At 38.3% G+C, this 17,537-nt stretch overlaps 2 protein-coding genes across 5 annotated transcripts; both read right to left on the reverse strand.

Moving 5' to 3' along the window:
- Window positions 1-1,010: 1,010 nt before the first annotated feature.
- On the reverse strand, window positions 1,011-6,417 carry LOC131330261 (uncharacterized). Of its 3 annotated transcripts, none has more exons than XR_009201031.1 (5): window positions 5,938-6,417; window positions 3,484-3,605; window positions 3,203-3,258; window positions 3,018-3,124; window positions 1,011-1,284 (listed from the first exon to the last, which is right to left on the reverse strand). XR_009201031.1 is itself a non-coding variant. In XM_058363789.1 (3 exons), exons 1-3 carry the CDS (start codon window positions 6,151-6,153, stop codon window positions 3,091-3,093), a joined length of 306 nt encoding a protein of 101 aa, XP_058219772.1. In that variant the 5' UTR covers window positions 6,154-6,417; the 3' UTR covers window positions 3,004-3,090. The 3 variants fall into 3 exon arrangements, 1 of the variants encoding a protein (XP_058219772.1); XR_009201032.1 differs by lacking the exon at window positions 1,011-1,284 and adding an exon at window positions 2,138-2,848; XM_058363789.1 differs by lacking the exons at window positions 1,011-1,284; window positions 3,484-3,605 and having other exon boundaries at window positions 3,004-3,124.
- A 4,381-nt stretch (window positions 6,418-10,798) lies between these two features.
- On the reverse strand, window positions 10,799-16,996 carry LOC131329498 (probable nucleoredoxin 2). 2 transcript variants are annotated; one of them, XM_058362641.1, is made up of 3 exons: window positions 16,509-16,996; window positions 12,017-12,514; window positions 10,799-11,636 (listed from the first exon to the last, which is right to left on the reverse strand). In XM_058362641.1, exons 1-3 carry the CDS (start codon window positions 16,854-16,856, stop codon window positions 11,007-11,009), a joined length of 1,476 nt encoding a protein of 491 aa, XP_058218624.1. In that variant the 5' UTR covers window positions 16,857-16,996; the 3' UTR covers window positions 10,799-11,006. The 2 variants fall into 2 exon arrangements, with proteins under 2 accessions (XP_058218624.1, XP_058218623.1); XM_058362640.1 differs by having other exon boundaries at window positions 12,017-12,517; window positions 16,509-16,699.
- Between the last annotated feature and the right edge of the window lie 541 nt (window positions 16,997-17,537).

Genomic DNA, 17,537 nt, shown 5'->3' on the forward strand with positions numbered 1-17,537 from the left:
TACAAAAAGGGAAAAAATTCAAAAATAAAACAATAATAGCAAGTACGCACATAAACACTATCTCAAATGACAACAAAACTCGAAATATGCTAAGATAACTTGTCGTTGAATATTTTAGAAAGTAGAATTGGGAACGAACAAGAACCGGGAATCAAACAAGAATTAGGTTGGTCTTGCAATTTGGTCCTGGTCATGTCTTACGTGTATAATTGTAGGATTTCAATTTTCAATTTCTTAAAATCACTCGATTGATCCGATTATTGAGTTCCAATATCATCGCATTGATTCGAACCGTATGCACCTACCTCGATTTGGAGACCCAAACAATCTTGTTGTGCCAACCCCACTAATTGCAACGTGTCAGGTATGATGGTGATTATGATGGTAGGGTTGTGGAAAAGCTACCAGAAGAGTCCAATGTTTTCACTTTCCTCAATTTCAAGCTTGTTTCAGTGTACCAAAGATGCGTTCGTTCGAGCTTTCATAGGAGGGTAGTGTCATTTCAAAAACCTCAGGGGAGGTTAGTGAAATTTACCCGAGATTGTTTGGCTTCAACTTCCAAGTAACTCGAAGGGAGGCTCCACAAGTGTTTCTCACTGCAACAAAACACGCTTTTAATAGCATGCAAAAAACGCTATAGTAGGTAATAGATAGCGTTCCGGAGAACGCTTTATTAGCCCATGCAATTAAAAGTCTTAACTTTCTATAGCGTTCATTGCCTGCTGTTAAAAACTTTCTATAGCGTTCAGCCCGCTGTTAAAAAACTTTCTATAGCGTCCATTGCCCGTTGTTGTATTTTGTACCTTTGATAGCGTTTTTTGCCTATTATCTTATTTCTTTTTACAGCGTGCAATGAATGCTATTAAAATGTAAACAATAGCATTTTCTGAATGTTATCTTAGCTAATTTTAGCTTCTTCTTTGTTTTTTTTAAATACTACAAATGCCAATATACTAGCATTTCCATACAGAAAATCTGCATTCCATTCAACACCAAAGTACATCTAAACACGATACAATTTCAATGTAAGATAAATAATTCAACCGAAGATTCATTACAATAGCTTGAAGAATAATTTTTCAGCACAAACTACATTTAAGAGTCAGACTAATTACACTCATAAAAAAACACTAATGTAATTTCTCTTTCCAGAAAATGTAATCCTAAACTAGGCAGCCATCTCATTCAAGTACCCCAATTCTTCGCCCACGGAGATGTTCTTTATTTGAAGCTTACTTTTTTGCCAAGTTTATACCCTTTTGCTCCCAATGGCGAACACATAACCTGTAAATATAGAACTATTCAAAATAATCCAATAGATATAGTAAAAATTATTAACGAGAAAAACAACTTTAAAGCAACATAATGTTTGCAGTTAGAAAAAGAAGAATATGATGGATAATTGTCAGCAAGAACCAAGAACAATCTCAAAAGCAGCCATACCATGGCGAACGACATATACCAATCCATGCGTGATTGTGGAACATAACTATTCATGTGAGAAAACTATGTAAAAAGCTAGAACTTCAACCACACGCATTTAACTACCAGCCGAGCCACTTAGCTATTCAAACACATACATTATTGATCAATGGTGGCAGACAATGAGCATAATGCTCTTGCAAAAGATAAATGACACCGGCATCACTAATCATCCCCATTAACCAAATGGATTAGAGTTTTGTGCGAGTGTCGACATACACACAGTGGGCGAGAGTAGTTCACATTAACCTATTGGGATATAGTCATTCACTATCATCAATGTATCCACATTACACCAGTACCCTCTAAGTTGCATTTGGACTACCAATTTATCAATGAATTTTCTTATCAATTAAGGTTTAGCAGAAAAATGGAAAGTGGATGAACTTATGACAAAACAAAGAAAAGGGATAATAGCTAGGTATAATAATAGTAGAGCATTCATAGGAATCTCCACTAAACCACTCATAACTCAAAGCTATCAAAAGTATAATTTGTTCATTTTGTTGTAGTGTTTAATAAACTAGCAAGAACCAGCAAAATAAATGGTAGAGAAAGACACTGAAAGAACAAGGGAAAGAAAGGTAAAAGAGACTGGCGCCCAAAATTTGGTTGAACGCTATGGGAGAAAGAGTTTTTCTTCTTATTATCCCCGTGTCTTTTTACAATTTCAGCACACTTCAGCAACAACTAAGGCTGTGTGAGCTAAGAAAATTGGCTCACGCATGATTGATGGCTAGTATAGTTTTCGCACCAATTTCTTTTGGTGTTATTGCAGCAGCGAAAAAGTAACTGAAATATCTTTAAATAGGACAAAATATAGAATAACAAGTGTCCCTCCTAAGTCTTATTTGTGTCCCAAAGCCTAGTGGATTTTTTCAATTGTGTACGTAATTATAAACCTTTATGAGTGTTAATGAATCTCCCTAGAACTAGATTCTAAGTGTCTGTTTCTCAACACATGCTCTATGATCCAATGTCCCAAATTGATCAGTACAAGACTTGGATAGGGGGGAAGAGGGAAGGAACTTGGTTATACATCTATATACGCAAAAAGACATCAAAGTGAGTGCAGAAATCAAGAACAGTACTAAGACTTGGTTACACACACCAATTATACAAATCTAAGCATATGTACAAAGAGCGAGACAGGGGAGGGATTGAGGTTGTTAGCGAATTAAGAAACTTGCTCTTCCTACCAATTACACAAACTTGGCATTGTTAGACTATGATTGTCAAACAGTGAGGAGTTGCAACTTTGTACAAGCTTGCTCTTCCTACTTTCTCCCCAATCCAGTTGATTAGCAAATTAAGAATTCTTGGCATGGTTCCTATGTAGATCTAGCTAAAAGCCCAAATCAGGTTCCTATTACAAAAAGGAAAATATGATTTAACAGAGAACGTGATAAAGTATAATCACAGTTATCATATAGTCCACTTGAAGAGAGATTGAAAGCAACAAAAAAGAGGTGAAAATAGAGAAGAAAACAGGAAAAGGAACATTAGGGTGTAGCCGACAACTTCAGAGAATATACCTCATTATTTCAGTAACAACTTCAGAGAATATACCTCCTCATTATTTCAGTAATTTCTCATTGTGTAGAGAATTCACCAAGTAGTTTCTATTTCGGCAATTAGAAACCTAAAAGCAAGATTCACTCAGATGCAAGAATATTAAATTATCCATCTATAGCAAATGCTAAAATATATAATTGTTTACCAAGGGACAAACAAAGGGTGTAGCTGGTGTTTCTTCATTGTTGCCTGATTGTGAACCTAAAGTGTTCAAAAAATTAAAAACAAACAAACAAAACATTAGCCTAAGTAGTCTGCATAAAACACAAATAAATAAAAGGAGCCATGGCCTTGCAATCTTTTGAGCGACGTGTGTACGAACAAAAGTAAGCAGCCAAGTTATTTGCAGGGAACAAATGTAGCAATACATATGTTTAAGCTTACACAAAGTTACAACCGCTGATAACTTTGTGTAGTTTAGGCAACCTTAATATAATGGAGTTTCTACATCTTCTAATGATTTTCCGAACTACTCGTCTCTCCTTTCTTGACGTGGTTCAACATGCTCTCTTCCTGATATGAAGTGGTTCAATTGTTCTCCATTCAAACTAAAATGCAAAGTGAACACTAATTTAGTGGGCACAGCAATATCATTCATTACATGCAAAAGACAAAATTTTCTTGCATAGCAATATCTGTATCCTATCGTATTTCTGTCTTGTATCGGCATCCATGCTTCAGAGCAAGCCGCTTATTGCTGGAAATCCCAGAATTGCAGCAGAAGATAATTTTACTTCCTATTTTGTTTATAAAGATCTCCAATTTCGCTGATGAATCTAGTGTTGAAGTGGATACTACCAGCGAAAGAAGTGGATACAACTCTTGGTTGAGGTGTGACTATTCGTGAGTTGCCCCAACCAGAGGGACCATTGTGGGCAGATACATGGATTTAAACTAATCTAGTTTCTACTTATTGAACATTGCTATCTCGAACTCTTTCGGCTTTGGCTGACACAACTCAGCGGTTGTTTTTGCTACCTCTGCTCCATAAGAGGGGAAAGAGAACTGTTTGCACAGCAAACGACTGAGAATAATTTTAGTGGGAGACATAAAAAATCTTCTTGGTCCCTAATATCGACCAAGAGAGACTGACTTGATGAGAGGTGAGGCCAACTGCCCCACAAAGAAAACTAATCTCAACAATGAAAACAAAACAGTATATAGTGAAAAAAAAACAATTGCACTGTTAGGCTTTGGGATTTCATCTTCCTTTTGGGGTGTTTTTGTTGGTTAGTGACAACATGGACCACAGTGGTTAAGATAATGGTATTATTCAACAAATATGTAGCCAGCAACTAACATTGAATACTCTAAAACATTGCATTTCAGCAGTTCATCTCAATATCAAGCAAACTAACCCATTTTCAGCATTTAACGTCAAACTCCGAGACTTAAGTCTATAGTTCTAGCTCTCTTTACAATTTTAGCAGTCAGCTCATTTCAGTTCAGCAACTATGGTATATTAAGCAACAAATATCATATTCCAGCTCTTTATCTTAACAAAAATACTATTTTCCAGCGCTCAATAGCAAATTCACTTCCTACATGTAATTCATAGTTCGGGATTGCAGTATCAGCACACCACAACAACAAATATGAGTTGAACAAATTTGACTTAGTCTATCGAAGTCAGAGTATCCAACCTTGACATAAACAAAAAAAAAAAAAACCGAAGTCTATCCTTCCTATACACCTCAATCACCCACAAAGTTGCATAAATCTAATTTTTCAACATAACCATGCAAACACAAAACTCCAATGAACCTCGTTCTTGACACTACATTTGCAATTGTAACTATTTTCAGGTCTTTCATGAAGAACGTTAGACCGGGCCAACAAAAAACTTCGCATAAAGAATGCAAATCTACAGTAATGAATGTCAGAATAAAGATGCAATTCTGTACAAGGCTCCTACCTATAAAGAGTAATAGTATGAGAGACCTAGTAGGTAGGACACGTTAGCCCTACTTTTTCTTCATATGGAGATGCTGAACCAAACCCCAAACTAGTATAGGCTAATATCTGAAGTTTGCATAATGACAATTTGCACCGCTAAATTATTTCACAAATGTAATCTTAAATAATGCTACTAACCTCCCTACAACTAAATTCAAAGTGCTCGTTTCTCAACACATGTCCACTACAACCCAATATCCCAAATTGATCTGTTCTAGACTTGCATAGGTGGGAAAGAGGAAGGGAACATCACAGTCCATCACCAAAGGCAACTTACATGATGGTGGAGAGGTCACAATGTTATTCAGCAAGGTGGGGAAAAAAAGTTCTCTACAATAACAAAATCCATTTAATTGATTGACCCACTAAGCTTCGATCATTTTTGGAGTATACAACTAAAATTAAGAGCACAAAGGTATGTCACATTTAGGAAGAACACAGGACTATATCCACTAAAAGACAGCCATTTTCTTCTATTTACGCAATTATTGATTGGTGGGTCTCTAGTAAAGGATTCATTAGATCTTATTAAAGATACAAACTGTGAGCAAAAACAATCTCTACTGATTTTGATGATAGTATAAAGTGCTCTGGTTCAACAATGGTGGCAGGATATCAAAGGTTTGCTGCTCTTTTGCTACAAAAGTAAGCCTAATCAGATCTCAACTAATGAAAATCAGACCACCACCTTTGGAAGGAAAAAATCGGAAACCCCAAATTAGTATTCTCATGTTTTCTGGGCAAAACATAAATCCCAATAATCATATACGAATGAGAACAAAAAACCCCAATTACAGTTAATTCAAACCCTTTAAGCGTATAATATGTACAAATCCCTAACCGTTATTACCTTTCACAACATAATGGATGAAATGAAAACCCTAGTTTTGTCTTTGGGAAAGAATTACGGGAAAAAAATAAAACCTGGTGAGGGCTTCCCCAGAGAATGATTCTTCGCTTCAACTGGTGCAGCAAATCACAAAATAGCTTTTGATTCTTCTCTGAGCAGGAAAGAGGGAGTTGAATAAACTGGATGAAGGGAGTGCGTATGTACAGATTTTGGAAAAGATAGAAGAACAAACCTTTGGGTGGAAGAAGAACTTGCAATAGAAACCCTAGCTCAACTGGAGATGAATCCATTAAAGAGAAGAGTGGGGAACCAGTGGAATCGATTGAAATATAAGGAGTGCGATTGAGATCTTAGAAGCGCGCCCAGCGATTCTGGGGCAAAGAGATTTGACGCTTGGATTTTGGGTGGAACGCTGTGGCAGATTTAATGAAACGCTATAATTTTATCCTCCGCTTCTTCCCGTCTCTTTCAAAGCAAGGACCACTATTGTTGCATCCCTATTATAGCATTTTTTTAAAAACGCTATGAAATTATGCTATTAAAAGCTATATTTGTTGTAGTGTCTCAGCCTTCAATCCTGCGTAAACTTCGGATCATGCATCTGTTTCGCTTGATAGTGGATGCATTGAAAGGGGAGGACACCACTTCGATTGTAGTTCCAGGCCTAAGGTTTTCAAGATTTTGTGGCCACTTGATAAACATGTTTGAGGGTGGAAAAGAGGTCATAACTAAGATCTAGTGAGTTGGAGATGCTAAAAGAAGATACGAGTGGAAAAGAGGTCTTCAGCAAGTTAAATGTTTTCAGATGGCTAGAGTTCTAGATGCTATCAAGTCAAGTCACTCGAAGGTACAATTGAAAAAAAGGCTTACCAAAGGTAGACGGGCAGACAAGGGAAGATTAAAAACAAAAAGTTTACCATGATCGCAAAATGAAAGAGACTAGCAGGAGAGATTGAGCCAAGGAAGTTGGGCTATATTATCCATGTCCTCCTATGCCTTTTGGTCTGGCCTCATTTTAACATGAGTAGACCTTGTTCAAAATCAGAGAAACGCCCGGCTGTTGGCACCTACCAACAACCTGCTTAATGTGGCTCGTTTGGTCGGAGCACAATACAACATCTTTTTGAGGCATTGAGTAATCTGTGGAAGGATTGGAGACCCATTTTTTTTTGTCCATTTTGTATAGTTAGAGATCTAGGAGGGTAAGGTTACTTTGGCGTAACACGTATTCTTTTGTATATTCTTATTCGGCCTTATACCAAGTCTGATATAATTCTCACTATATATACTTCTAAAAATGCAATGGACAGCTTGCATCTCTTGTAGCCAAATTGAGTTTAGGCATAGAAACATTCACCAAAACAGAAGTAAACATAAAAATAAAGATGAGAACAAAAGAAAGCATGTAAACAATGAGGAATAGAAGAGAGACTCACGAAGGGAGAGTGAAAGCATCAGATAGAAAGGTGTGGCCCTCAGTAGTAATGACGAAAAGAGCTGATTGCAGAAGTTTACCACTAAAAAAAGTACAACCCTTGTCCTGAGAGTAGCAGGTGTCTTTCGAGGCCTCAAACATTGTGATATTAGCATAACATCTTGTAGGATCTTGGTCGTATGGATTCCGAGGAGTGGTGGTCTTCATAGGGTTACCAAACAACACGTGACAAAAGAGTCTCTCCCCCAAGTGCGAGAGGGAAACCGTGGCATACACTAATTCGCGGTGGATCTGAATCACACCAGGCGACAAGAAGTTCTTTATGTCGAACATTTTCTCTTCTCGTTCTTCTTCTTGGCTCCTCCTTCTCCAGCTGTTATCATTATTAGCAACAAGCTGACCAAATGAGGCGACACTAAAGTCCTGATAACATGAGTACAAGGTGCCATCCTCCGTAAGCTTGGGACAGCGTTGGAAAGGAGGACGAATACTACCTTCCCAGGATCTATACCAGAAGGGATCTTCTTCTTCTGACAGTAATTTGGTCCAGCAAGGGGAATGACCTTCTCCCCAGATTTTGCGCCACCATTTAGAGGAGTCGAGATCAAAACACAAGAACTCGTCATTGAGAGTGGAGAAAAAGACCTGTCTGTTGATAACAACGTGGCCCGTAAACACGGTGCGTTTGAAGGGAGGATCCTCCAATCGAGTCCATGTTCCACCAGTACCATCGTCGTCAGGTTTCAAAACCTCAAACCGGAACAGCGAATCCTCGTATGATCCAGCTAAGCAGCCGGAGACCACATAAATCATAGAATCAACCACAAATGCCGAAGGTTTGAACTTTCCGGTGTTCATTTTAGGACCTACCTTCAAGGAGGAATAAGTGGGATCGAATATGTGGACATCTCTGGGGAATGGGCAGAAGTCGTCTTCGTGAAACTGAGGCGGTCCTCCCAAATCTGGAGGATCAAATTCTCCCCCGAGAATGTATAGCTTGGAATCAAACTCAACGGCACACATCTCCATAGGGTATTCTGCGCGAGGGAATTCGACAAGGGGATCTAGTGGTCGTTCTACAGGTTCTGGCCGGGTAATTTCCATCTGGGAATCATCCGCTAGGAAGGTGGAGGGATCAGGAAGAGGAGGAGTATCGACAACGTACAGAACATGAGCATTAGGGCCGTACAAGTGACAAGTGAACAAGTAGACGGATTTTGCTTCTGCAGCCGCGGGGACTGCTTGTTTCGATACTTCTTCCGTCTTTGCTCTTTTCCTCGATGGTGATGGTGATGGTGATAGTTTCTCCCCTTCCCCTATCTGCTGTTCCATCATCCTATCTCCCTCTGTTTCTGTCCCTGTCTCTGTCTCTCTCCGTGGGATAAGGAATACAATTATAGAACCCTAGGTCCCTAGCAATGGAAAAAAAATTTCAGTGCCGAGCGAGTAACACATGATGCTTGCCCGGGCATCCGAGCTATCCATTCCATATTTAAACGGCTCAAATTTAAAAAGAGAAAAAGAAGAGAGAAAGTATTGGGATGAGATGAGAGAGGGTTTCAATCCGAGCCGTCTAAAAATGTATCGGGCGTTTCAGATGCGCCGAGCGAATACCACGCATATACCTGCTCGACACTGAAAAATCTCTCCCTCACATTTGTTCGATGATTTCTAAAGGGAACTTGAGGCTCCGTTATAGAGAAAGGAAAGAAAATAAAAAAAATGCGAAAAAATGAATTCTTTTTCTTCTTTGGTGAAAGAAAGAAAATGAAAAGAAATTGCGAGAAAAATTGATTTCTCCTTGGCTTCAACAGGAAAATGGAAAGAAAAGAAAAAGTTTTAGTAATTGTCTTTTTCTTATAACTGTGTGGGGGGTTTTCTCTCCCATTTTTCTCGGCCATATTCCTCTTCAGAACTTTATTTTCCTTCCTATTATTTTCTTTTCTTTTTCCTTAAATAGGAAACCAAACAACCCCTAAGAATTTTTTTTATTATTTTCCTTTCTTTTCTCTCATTTTTAGTTCCAAACAGGGACTGGATATTAGTCCTAAACCCTTGTAGTAAATACTTATTCGTCCTACTTGATTTGTATAATTAAGTTCTCATCTCATCCTGAAATAGGAGTATAAACAAAGTCCAACAATACTCTTATTTATAACCTACAGGCAGCTCGCACAATGGGCACACACAAATAACATCTAACATCTCAAACTCCTGCCAAACAATTCCAATTATGAAAAAATTAATAGACCAAGCATATTCATTGACTTGGTTAATTTTTTTTTATGAAGAGTAAGAACTTCATTGATGAATAAGATTACAATTTACCGTGTGCATCTAATACAACTTGAATAAGCCGATAAAGAACAAATAATTTATCCATCCCTAATTTCTACATGCACAAAATCAAACACATAAAACCTGATAAAATTCAAAGAAAATGCATGCCTTGATGAGATATAAAAAAGAACACATGAAAACATGTTATATTTACAAAAAGGGAAAAAATTCAAAAATAAAACACTAATAGAAAGTACGCGCATAAACACTATCTCAAATGACAACAAAACTCGAAATATGCTAAGATAACTTGTCGTTGAATATTTTAGAAAGTAGAATTGGGAACGAACAAGAACCGGGAATCGAACAAGAATTAATTAGGTTGGTCTTGCAATTTGGTCCTAGTCATGTCTTACGTGTATAATTGTATAATTGTAGGATTTCAATTTTCAATTTCTTGAAATCACTCGATTGATCCGATTATTGAGTTCCTATATAAACGCACCAATTCGAACCATATGCACCTATCCCGGGTTTGGAGACCCAAACAATCTTGCTGTGCCAGCCCCGGCCACTAGCCATTTTGGAAGATCTACACAAGGTAAACAAATCACTTGATTGATCCGATTATTGAGTTTCTATATAATCGCACCAATTCGAACCGTATGCACCTACCCCGGGTTTGGAGATCCAAACAATCTTGCTGTGCCAGCCCCGGCCACTAGCCATTTTGTAAGATCTACACAAGGTAAACAAATACAACCGTTGGCTTTTTCTCTGTCTCCTGCTATTTCTTGGCCAATTTTGTCAATTTTAGCAAGTGAGAAGATGAGATAGAAAACAAACACGAAGCTATCTCTGAATGATTGGTGCATATTATCAATGCTCCCAGTCTTTCTTCAATTCAGTCCCATTACCCAGTTATATTTAAAATTAGAGCTGCCCCTTTTTGTTTTGCTTCAGGAATTGCAGAGAGTGAACTCTGGGTTCAGGAGTTTTGCTTTTGAGGAGTTTTTCCTTTGTTGGAGCATATCTTTAGAAAACCCAATACAGATTAATTGAGATGCGCGTAAACTGATTTGGACATTTTTTTAATTCAAAAAAAAATGTTCAACTCTGGTACATGATATTGGGATAGAGGCATGACAATCTCTTTCCACTCTCTGACACTTCCATATCATACATTTGGCCTATATGAATAAGCATAGAATTAGCCAGTATTCAACAAGGACAAATCCAGCTTTAGTCATTCCTCCTCCTTCCATTCTCTTACAAAGTGATGAAGAAATGTGTGGATCCGTGGGATAGCAAAGCCTTTCCTGCAATAGTTCTAATTTACATATTTCATAGAAACAAGTTAACTATTCCAAATACATCACCGGGTACAATTAGCGAACTAGTAGTATACAGCAAGCAGTCGCAGGCCCATCAAGCATCGGTGATCGGGCTATTTTCCACAGCCCTCACACACTTGGGGTGGACCTCGTACCCACATTCGATACACTGATAAGCCCAGCCCGAACCCTGTTCGTCGCAGTCACAACATATAAAAGGTCCGCCTCCGCTGCCTTCGGACACCAACGTGACATCGTGGCGGTGGCCCGCATGTCTCTCCACCGGCGGGAGGTTCTTAGCCTCTTCATCCATTAGTTTCTCCAGTAACTCTACTCTGGCCTCGGTAAAAGGGTACGCATTTTCTTGGTATAAGTTTATCAGGTTCCTACCCTGTTTGGTAACGGTCTTGCCATCCGGGTCAAGGATAACCAAACTCGGTATTCCTTGGATATCGAAGTACTTGGTGAGGGTTTTTGCAATCGGGTCATCGAAAGGCAATGCAAGCCAGGGCATGGTGTTGAAATGGGCGTCGAAATCTGTTTGGTCACGGTCACTCGACACGAGAACTATTTTGAAGTCGTCATCTTTGTTTTCAGCCAGCAATAACTCCTTTATTTTGTGGTAGATGGAGATCAGCTTTAAAGTGAATTTGACTCCTGGAAGGCACCATTGGGCTGTGAAATAGAGTCCGACTGTTTTCCCGGTTAACGAATTAACAGGCACCTGCACAAGTGAATTATTCAAAAACTACACAGCAATCGTTCAAGATTAGCTATCCTTGAAAATTTTGTGTCCTTAAAAAAATTTTGCTGTTCACTTGTGCACTTTTTCAGTTCAAGCTCGACAATTATTCTCGAAAAATTATCTAGTAGGTCCGACTAAATATGTGACCGTATGTTTATCTAGTAAAATAAAAAAAGACAGTACTTGAGAAACTATTTTGCTTAGAAATTACTAATAAATAAGACGTGAAGAGGCGATCAATGTACGTCTTATTGAGAGGGTACACCACGCGTGCAATAGGCCAGACCTACCCTATATTCTTCCCTTTATCCTCAAATCAAACGTTGCTTTAGCCTTTAGAAGATTACTAAAGGACCGACCTGTTTAAGGGTGGGATGCCCCAAGAGGAAGTCCCTGTCACGGTTAGTCAGTAAATTAACCAAAGTCTGGCTTTCATATCTCTCCTTTTCCTCCCTCTTCAATTCCTGCAACCTCTCTTCAGTAAACGGAAATGCGCTCGCCCCATACCGGTAGATAACATCCACTCCATCATGGAATATGGCCCCATCTTTAGTCTTGTTTGGCTGCAGGATAATTAAGCACGGGATTCCCTCAACATCGAACCTTCGGTTCAACGATTTCTTCGATTCCAAGTCTGAAAATGGAATGGCTAGCCATGGCATCGACGAGTGGTAGTTGTTGAAGGCGTTTAAGTCTTCATCGGAGGAAACAAAAACAACCTCAAATTGGGACCCAGTAATGGTTTTGATTCGGTCATAGGCATTGATCAAAATTTCGTTGAAGTTTCGACATGGCAGGTACCAGTTGGCCGAGAAGTAGAGACCTATGACTTTGCCTTCGAGGTCCGCAACTTTAACCTGCAATGAAATTAAAGGCAAAATGAAAAGAAAAACTATTTTAAGTCGTAGCTTGAAATTTGAACAAAAGGGTTCCAAACAATAACAAAATAAACGCTTACAGCTATTAGATTGAACTAATTTTTTTCAGACTCTTAAAATATCATTTTAAGAAAAATATGTGGTTTGGATCATCTTTATAAAATCCTAGATGGGCTCCACAAAAAAATATGTGCAAAAAATTGTGTTTAAAGGTCTGTGTAAACAAACTTTTCGAATAAGTTTGTACTCAAAAAGTAGATGTTATCTATTAGGTTAATGACAAGAGAGCTGCTACACACACAGCAGTCTGTGCACAGATTGTGCACAGATTTTTTTGTGGGGCCCACCACGGGTCCCACACAAGTCATCCGAGCCGTTCATTAAATGTAAAACAGTTTTTCAAAGGTCCCCGTAAAAAATAGGCTCAATCCAATACCTATAGGTGCTTCATCCAACCATCTAACTTTTCATTCAGATTTCCGGTTAATGAAAAGTTATGTGGTTGGATCGAGCACTTATAGGTATTGGATTGAGCTTATTTTTTATGGGGTCCCTTGAAAAAGTGTTTTACATTTAATGAACGGCTCGGATAATTTGTGTGGGACCCGTGGTGGGCCCCACAATAAAATCTGTGCACAATCTGTGCACAAAGTGTATGTGTGTGTAGACTTTCTGTAATGATAATGCCACGATCAAATTTTATTATGCCTCGACAACTTTACCCTCTCTAGCGTAGCAATGGACAGTCGTTGGCCTTTTTCTCTCTGTTTTTTATTTCCCTGGCGGTGATGCTGGCGAAAACAACCGGCAGTGCTGCAGCTGAAATCAAGTTTGGAGCGTAAGTGGTCCAGGGACGCCCCAAATTGAAGACCGTTGGCTGATTCCACGGCGAATTAAAGCCACTGTTAAAATAGGGTTTGGTGACATTTGGGGTTTTGCTTGAAACTACAATTGGGGTTGTCGGGCTGCTTCTTTTTCTTTTTCCTTTATTATTTTTGGAATTGGGCTGTTGGGATTGAAGGTAATCATACCATTTTATACCAACACATGTCATCCATTTTATTCCTGCCGTGTTTAATGCTCATGGGATACGGGTGAGGTGAGTGGTGGTTGCAAGAGAAAGTTGTGGACTGGTGAAGCGGATTGTCCCCGGAGCCCGATACCGGGGAGAGAGAGAGAGAGAGGCGTTAAATTACAGAGCTAGATGTCGTGGAGCACAGAGGAGGGACTAGGCAGCAGGGTTGGAAGACGGTGGAGACGGGATTGCAAAGGTATGGACTATGAAACTGGGTTAAGTTGAAAAGCAGAAAATGGAGTCCAGCAATCAATTGCAAGGGTAGAATTGGCATTTAATTCCAACTGTCGTGGCAGTATAAAAGGTGTCGTGGCATTATAGCCACCCATTTATTATTGAGTATTATCGTTCGTGTTCATCAATACATGCTATAAAGGCTCCATTCCATTAATTCAAATAATTAAATACTTATTTTTTGAATTAAAATTGATGTATTATAAGAGAATGATATGTCTTGAAAAGTAGAAAACAAATACTTAACAAATAAAAACCTTAGCGGGAGGGGGCCAAATTTTCCAAACATCTTTGTGCTTTAATTACATGTGAAAAAAATCTTGTGAATTGTCATTGAAACTAGGCCCACAATAGGAAGTGTCCCCCCAACACTCATGTGATGAAGCCGATCCTAAAGCCACGTACACAAACACGAAAGAGACACTTGCCCATTATTTAGGCCAGGTTTCCACCGGCAAAAAAACTGAAAACTTTGACCTTTTTTTTATTTCGTTCACATTAATTAACAAGTTTCAGTATTTTATCATCTTGTTCATACTAATAAGAAAAGTAATCCACAAAAAAAATTGCTACGTAACTCTATTCACAAACTCATCTACAACATATTCCTACCGAAACAATTTAACATTTCTAAACAATTTATATTTACTAAAAGAAACACTTAACAACGTGATTGCTACAATTTTCTTTCTCTAAACTTATTCATTAATGAAAACACCCTCTAAGTTTGAAAAAGGATCAAACCCTCCCTAGTCCATCTGTGAATTCGTTATTTTATACATATATATATACATATATATATATATATAATTAATTAATATCTATCTCAGTAGTCTGGTACCCGATTAGTTCAGCTAATGGAGAACCGAATTACCTCTTTCGAGTCTTTTGTGGGTTCTACTTAAGTCTAGCACTCCAATAATCATGTCAAAATTATTATGATGAGCAATATATATCGCAAAATTTATTTGTTTTGAAAAAGGATAAGAGAGTAATTTCACATACTAATTCACCTAGTCAATTGCTGATTAGGAAGATGTATAATGAATCCTTTAAACACACACAATACCTAAATTTTCGATATGGAAGTCAGCCCAGCTAAAGCAGACCCAAGAATTTATTTGTTATTTCCTTTTGAAAAACAATGCTAGCTGCACTTTACCACATGAGATCACATGTATGCATACAGCTGTGAATTTTGCATTTTTGCAGTAAGATGAGTTCAAAGGATTAATGAATAGGAATTAAAGTGATGGACACATGTCACTTTGGTTCTTCGATGGATAATTATTAGTTGAACCCCACGTCAACTTGGGAGAATTGAATATCTGACAACACAACAACGTACGTGTAACTCAAAGACAGAGTGACAGCAAATGGGAAAATGACTTCTCTGTTTTTTTTTTAATAATGCAAGATATCTTGAGTTAACTTGCGTGCATGCACCTTGAATTAATTTTTATAGTCTCTTTCACATGCTTTTTCATACACTTAAGCGTGAGATAAGATAACTCTAAAAATTACTGGCAAAAAGAATCGAATTGAAACCTTAGATGAGAACATACCCTTAAATCTCATGCGGCCCAGACCATTAGGCCAATCCTCTCAAGAGTTCGAAAGAGGACTGATCTTGCGCGTTACACAATTCAAAATGTTGGTGAGATTCCATTTGGTTGCTAAAGAGGCATGAGGGCTTTAATCTGGTTCCATTATTGACTTGTTTTAATTTATTATCGTAAGAAGCATGTACGTACGAATCATGAGAAGAGAAGAATATTGTGAAATGAAAAGGACGAATTTGCTTACCATTGGATTGGATTTTTTTTTGATAATCAAAAATAGTGAGAGGGAACAACCAGCGTAACAATCCTTTGGGCGCGATCATAAGGTCTTTCAACCCGCCATTGGCTATGGTCCGTGAGGACGGACCGTCACCACGGCACCACCTAGTATACAACTGGTGAAAGATTCCTCCCTTTGGTCCACAAACGAAGTTCGAGCACCCGCCGAGACTCAAACTCTCACTTGCGTTAAGAGGGTGATGATCCCACCAACTGAGCTACCACTTCGGTGGTCCATTGGATTGGATTTGAAAAAGGAAATAAAGGGCATGGGCATTAATTTTCAAAAGTTTTTAGTACAGTAGTATAATACTTTTTCACAAAAAACAAATCAATTGTAGAAAAGGAAAGGAAAAAAAAGTCCATTGTAAAAATAAATATTTAATTGCAAAAATTTTCTACAAGATTTTGTCATCGCTGGACCGAAATTTTGAAGCCGCGGTGGTTAAGGATAACGTTGGAACAACGAAACTTAGAAGAATGAGAATAAAATGCAAAAAGAAGAGGACGATAAAAGAAAGAATAAATCATATATATTCCTTTTTTTGATCCGCAAGAAAAAATCATATTCACTTTGTCAACATAACAAGATTTGATTAAGCCCGCACTCTTAAGTGATTATAACAAGGTTATCCCATGGGGATCTGTGCATGTGCTTCAAGATATTCGCAAGATTACTTCTCTGTAAGCTTGGCAATAAGAAGGGAAAGATAATCAAACTTCAACAAAAATTGGACATGCCGTGATCGAGATTGTTTGTTAAAGGTTTTAAACGAGATTCTTTTGGGAGAGAGAGAGAGAGAGAGAGAGAGAGAGAGAGAACCTGAGTTCCAGTTGGAGATAGCAGAAAATCACGATCTTTTGAAGTCAAGAGGGACAAACTTGTGGACTTAGTCGAGACAACCTCAACTAGTTCACCAAATACCTCGGATTCACGATCTACTTTGTTCTCCTGCAAAACTTCCTTCACCTCCTGCCTCATCTCTCTCTCTCTCTCTCTCTCTCTCTCTCTCTTTGATAAATTTGGCTTACTTGTGGACTTAGGGGAGACCTTAGGCTTATTTGGCTCAGTGGTCTTTCCCTCGGTTTGAATCCTAAGGGTGAGGTTGTAGGTTTGAGCCGACAGAGTAGCAGTCCGCCTCTTTGTGTCCTTTGTAGTAATGACCAACATGTTAACGCCTTATCGTGTGGGAGAAAAAAAAAAACCAAAGAGAGGTTGGTTTAGTTTGGGAGCTAGCCGGGTTGGGTGCAAAAGGCTCAGGTCCCCGTCCGTATAACCTTTTATTGGGGCTAAAGATATTTTTAACATCACTCATGCGTAATGAAACCTCGCCTCTATCTTAAAGTAATGATGTGTGTGACGGGATAATACTCGTTACGAAAGTGACAGCTGCCATTTTATGTACCAAAATTGTAGTAATAACTATTCTGTAGTCCCACCAAACATAATTACTACACGAGACACGTAGCATTCATCACCCTCCCTCCAACTTGGTTCGATAAGCTACTGCTGACATCCATGAAAAGTCATGCATGCTGCCTAAGATCACAGTAGAATTGCGCACGCGTAGAAGTAGATCACAATTATTCACAAAATTAATTTGGACTTATTTTTTTGGACATTATTGTCACTGTTTTTCAGTTGATTTTTTTTTTTTTATGAATCTTCGATAAATTCGCTTCATTTTTTCTTTTTTCTTTTATTTTTTGTCTTTGTTACTTGTCTACCCGATTGTGCTATGGAAAGAATTAAAACTTGCAACACTTTTGACTGAAATAATGAACACGAGCACAGTTTGAATTTTGTGAAAGATTTTTAGAGTACTAAATGGAGAGAAGTAGATAGAAAAGT

The sequence above is a fragment of the Rhododendron vialii genome, chromosome 6a, assembly GCF_030253575.1.
Source record: "Rhododendron vialii isolate Sample 1 chromosome 6a, ASM3025357v1".
Lineage (NCBI taxonomy): Eukaryota > Viridiplantae > Streptophyta > Magnoliopsida > Ericales > Ericaceae > Rhododendron > Rhododendron vialii.

What these genes read in the sequence shown, in the direction of transcription:
- LOC131330261 (XM_058363789.1), bottom strand. Translation starts at nt 6,153, where the DNA reads ATGGATTCATCTCCAGTTGAGCTAGGGTTTCTATTGCAAGTTCTTCTT. An exon ending in TCTGGGGAAGCCCTCACCAG is followed by an intron (nt 3,259 to 5,937) that starts GTTTTATTTTTT and finishes TGAACACTTTAG; the next exon opens with GTTCACAATCAGGCAACAAT. An exon ending in CACCCTTTGTTTGTCCCTTG is followed by an intron (nt 3,125 to 3,202) that starts GTAAACAATTAT and finishes TCTTGCTTTTAG; the next exon opens with GTTTCTAATTGCCGAAATAG.
- LOC131329498 (XM_058362641.1), bottom strand. Translation starts at nt 16,856, where the DNA reads ATGTTGGTCATTACTACAAAGGACACAAAGAGGCGGACTGCTACTCTG. An exon ending in TATCTCCAACTGGAACTCAG is followed by an intron (nt 12,515 to 16,508) that starts GTTCTCTCTCTC and finishes ATTTCATTGCAG; the next exon opens with GTTAAAGTTGCGGACCTCGA. An exon ending in GGCATCCCACCCTTAAACAG is followed by an intron (nt 11,637 to 12,016) that starts GTCGGTCCTTTA and finishes TCACTTGTGCAG; the next exon opens with GTGCCTGTTAATTCGTTAAC.